The 2138-nt window shown below is 32.6% G+C and overlaps 1 protein-coding gene across 4 annotated transcripts in view; it reads left to right on the top strand.

Annotated features, from left to right (window-relative positions):
• ATAD2B (ATPase family AAA domain containing 2B) overlaps nucleotides 1–2138 on the top strand; it is a 186756-nt gene that overhangs the window by 109029 nt on the left and 75589 nt on the right. For all 4 annotated transcript variants that reach the window (XM_017526651.2, XM_017526643.2, XM_037737676.1 and 1 more), the window contains exon 17: nucleotides 551–686. In XM_017526651.2, coding sequence (XP_017382140.1) covers nucleotides 551–686 — 136 coding nt within the window. The remainder of the gene's footprint in view (nucleotides 1–550; nucleotides 687–2138) is intronic.

The following is a 2138-nucleotide window of genomic DNA, read 5'->3' as shown; positions in this document are numbered from 1 at the left end:
CATAGAGAGAATAATGCTATGTAAATGAATGTATTTTTAATATTAGCTTTGATGGAATTTCTGACTCCATCTTAACTAGACTAAGACTTCCTTGACAAGGTGTATCTTCTTCAAAAAATAAGAGTCAGTTTATTCCTTGTTGCTTTTATAAGAACTGGCCTTGACTCAACTAACCTACTAATTAAAGATGAAATGGACTGGTTTTGGTCAAAATGCACTCAGAGACTTTTAGTTAAAAATAGGTAGGATTTTATGAGAGTACCACTTGTTTTCTAGACTTGTTTTTTTTTTTCAGTCAGTCAGTGAGTTCTCCCAAATTACCTCTCATAATACTTCAGTAGATAGTCTGTAAAGGTAAAAATATTATATTAATTTTGTTTGTAAATAAATATTAAAAAGCTGCAGTTTGTTAATTTGCCTATATTATGTTTGATAGATAACTTATTAGTTAATGTCGTTTGATTTTTAACCCAGTTTTTCTTAGCTTTGGTAGGGCAGTAATATTAAATGACTTTATAAGCCTCGTAACCATTGTGATTTTCTTAAACAGATATAGAAACTTTAATTTTAGAGGATAGTGAAGATGAAAATGCTTTATCAATTTTTGAGACCAGTTGTCACTCAGGATCACCAAAGAAACAGTCATCAGCTGCTGCTATACATAAACCCTATCTTCATTTTACAATGTGAGTAATTTATATCAAATTTCTTTGTATTTAGAGCGATATTTTGATACTTTATGATTAGAATTATAGTATCTTTTTACTCATGGTCATAACTGTGAGAGTATTGTTTTTCTGTTGTTTGGACACAATTCTGGAAAACTTTTACTGTGTATTCTTTTTCATGTGACAATTAGTTTGTTGGTTAACTACTTAGGTGTTTTTTCCTCCAAGTAAAAGAATCTTTCCTGCTACTTTGATTTTTTTTTTTTTTTGAGGCAGAGTCTCACTCTGTTGCTCAGGGTAGTGTGCAGTGCATGATCTTGGCTCACTGCAACTTCTGCCTCCTGAGTTTAAGTGAGTCTCGTGCGTCAGCCTCCTGAGTAGCTAGGTTACAGGTGTGTGCTACCATGTTCAGCCAATTTTTGTATTTTTAGTAGAGATGGGGTTTCATTGTGTTGGCCGGGCTGGTCTCGAACTCCTGACCTTTGGTGATTTGCCCACTTTGGGCTCCCAAAGTGCTGGGATTATAGACGTGTGCCACTGCACCTGGCCAAGTTTACTTTTTTAAAAAGTGATGATGTGAATTTTTTTCCCCCATGGAGGCAGGGGAAGGCTTACCCTTAGAAAGTCAACCCATGAGCTCTAACTTTATTGCTTTTTATTTAAACTAAAATGGGCAGAAATTAAATATTTGCCATGATCTGTAGTACTTTAATTTGTAGTGAACTTTAGATGATCATTTAGGTCTCTAAGACTAGTAAGAGATTTTGGTTTAGAAATTGTTTGGTAATTAAATAACTTTTTGATTTTCTAGAAACATCATTAGTTTATACTTTCATAAGTTGGATCTTACGGTTTTTCAGTTTACATTTACCCTTTTGTTATCTGTGTGAAAGCAGCTTTTGCTGTGCACTATAATAGGTAAACACTTACAGTACAAATGTAATTTTAAATGAAGAGACCAAACAGTTTTCACATACTAACAGCATCTTTACTTGGATTCACATAATTAGCCTCATAGTTGAAGGACCATAAAGCTTCAGTCAGGTAGATCTAATAGCACTTCTATTAGAAGAGGCTGGATTGTGTGTACTTGTAATATTTTGAACAAATTTAATTCTCCAGCTTGAAGTTTTCCCATGTAGATTTTGGCGCATTATTGATTTGATTATTTGCATTGATAACCCTTTCTTGTTTTTCATTTTAAAAAATGAGCCTAAATTACTTTCATCTTCTCTTTTTTTCTTCATATGTTCTTTAACAGCAAACTCTTCTATTAGTAAGTTTTTTTCTACTTCTCCAGATTCTTTTATGCTCTTGGGGAAGTTTTTTTATAGGCTATTTCAGCATTTTACAGATTTGTTTTATTGATAGTTATGGGAAAGCCATCTTTTTTTTTTTTTTTTTTTTTTTTTTTTTTTTTTTTTTTTTTTTTTTTTTCTCTCTCTCCCTCTCTCCCTCCTTCCCTTTCTC

This window comes from Cebus imitator, unplaced genomic scaffold (assembly GCF_001604975.1).
Source record: "Cebus imitator isolate Cc_AM_T3 unplaced genomic scaffold, Cebus_imitator-1.0 Scaffold1, whole genome shotgun sequence".
Lineage (NCBI taxonomy): Eukaryota > Metazoa > Chordata > Mammalia > Primates > Cebidae > Cebus > Cebus imitator.
The sequence above is the reverse complement of the archived record's forward strand: the minus strand, read 5'-3'. Positions and strand labels throughout refer to the sequence as shown.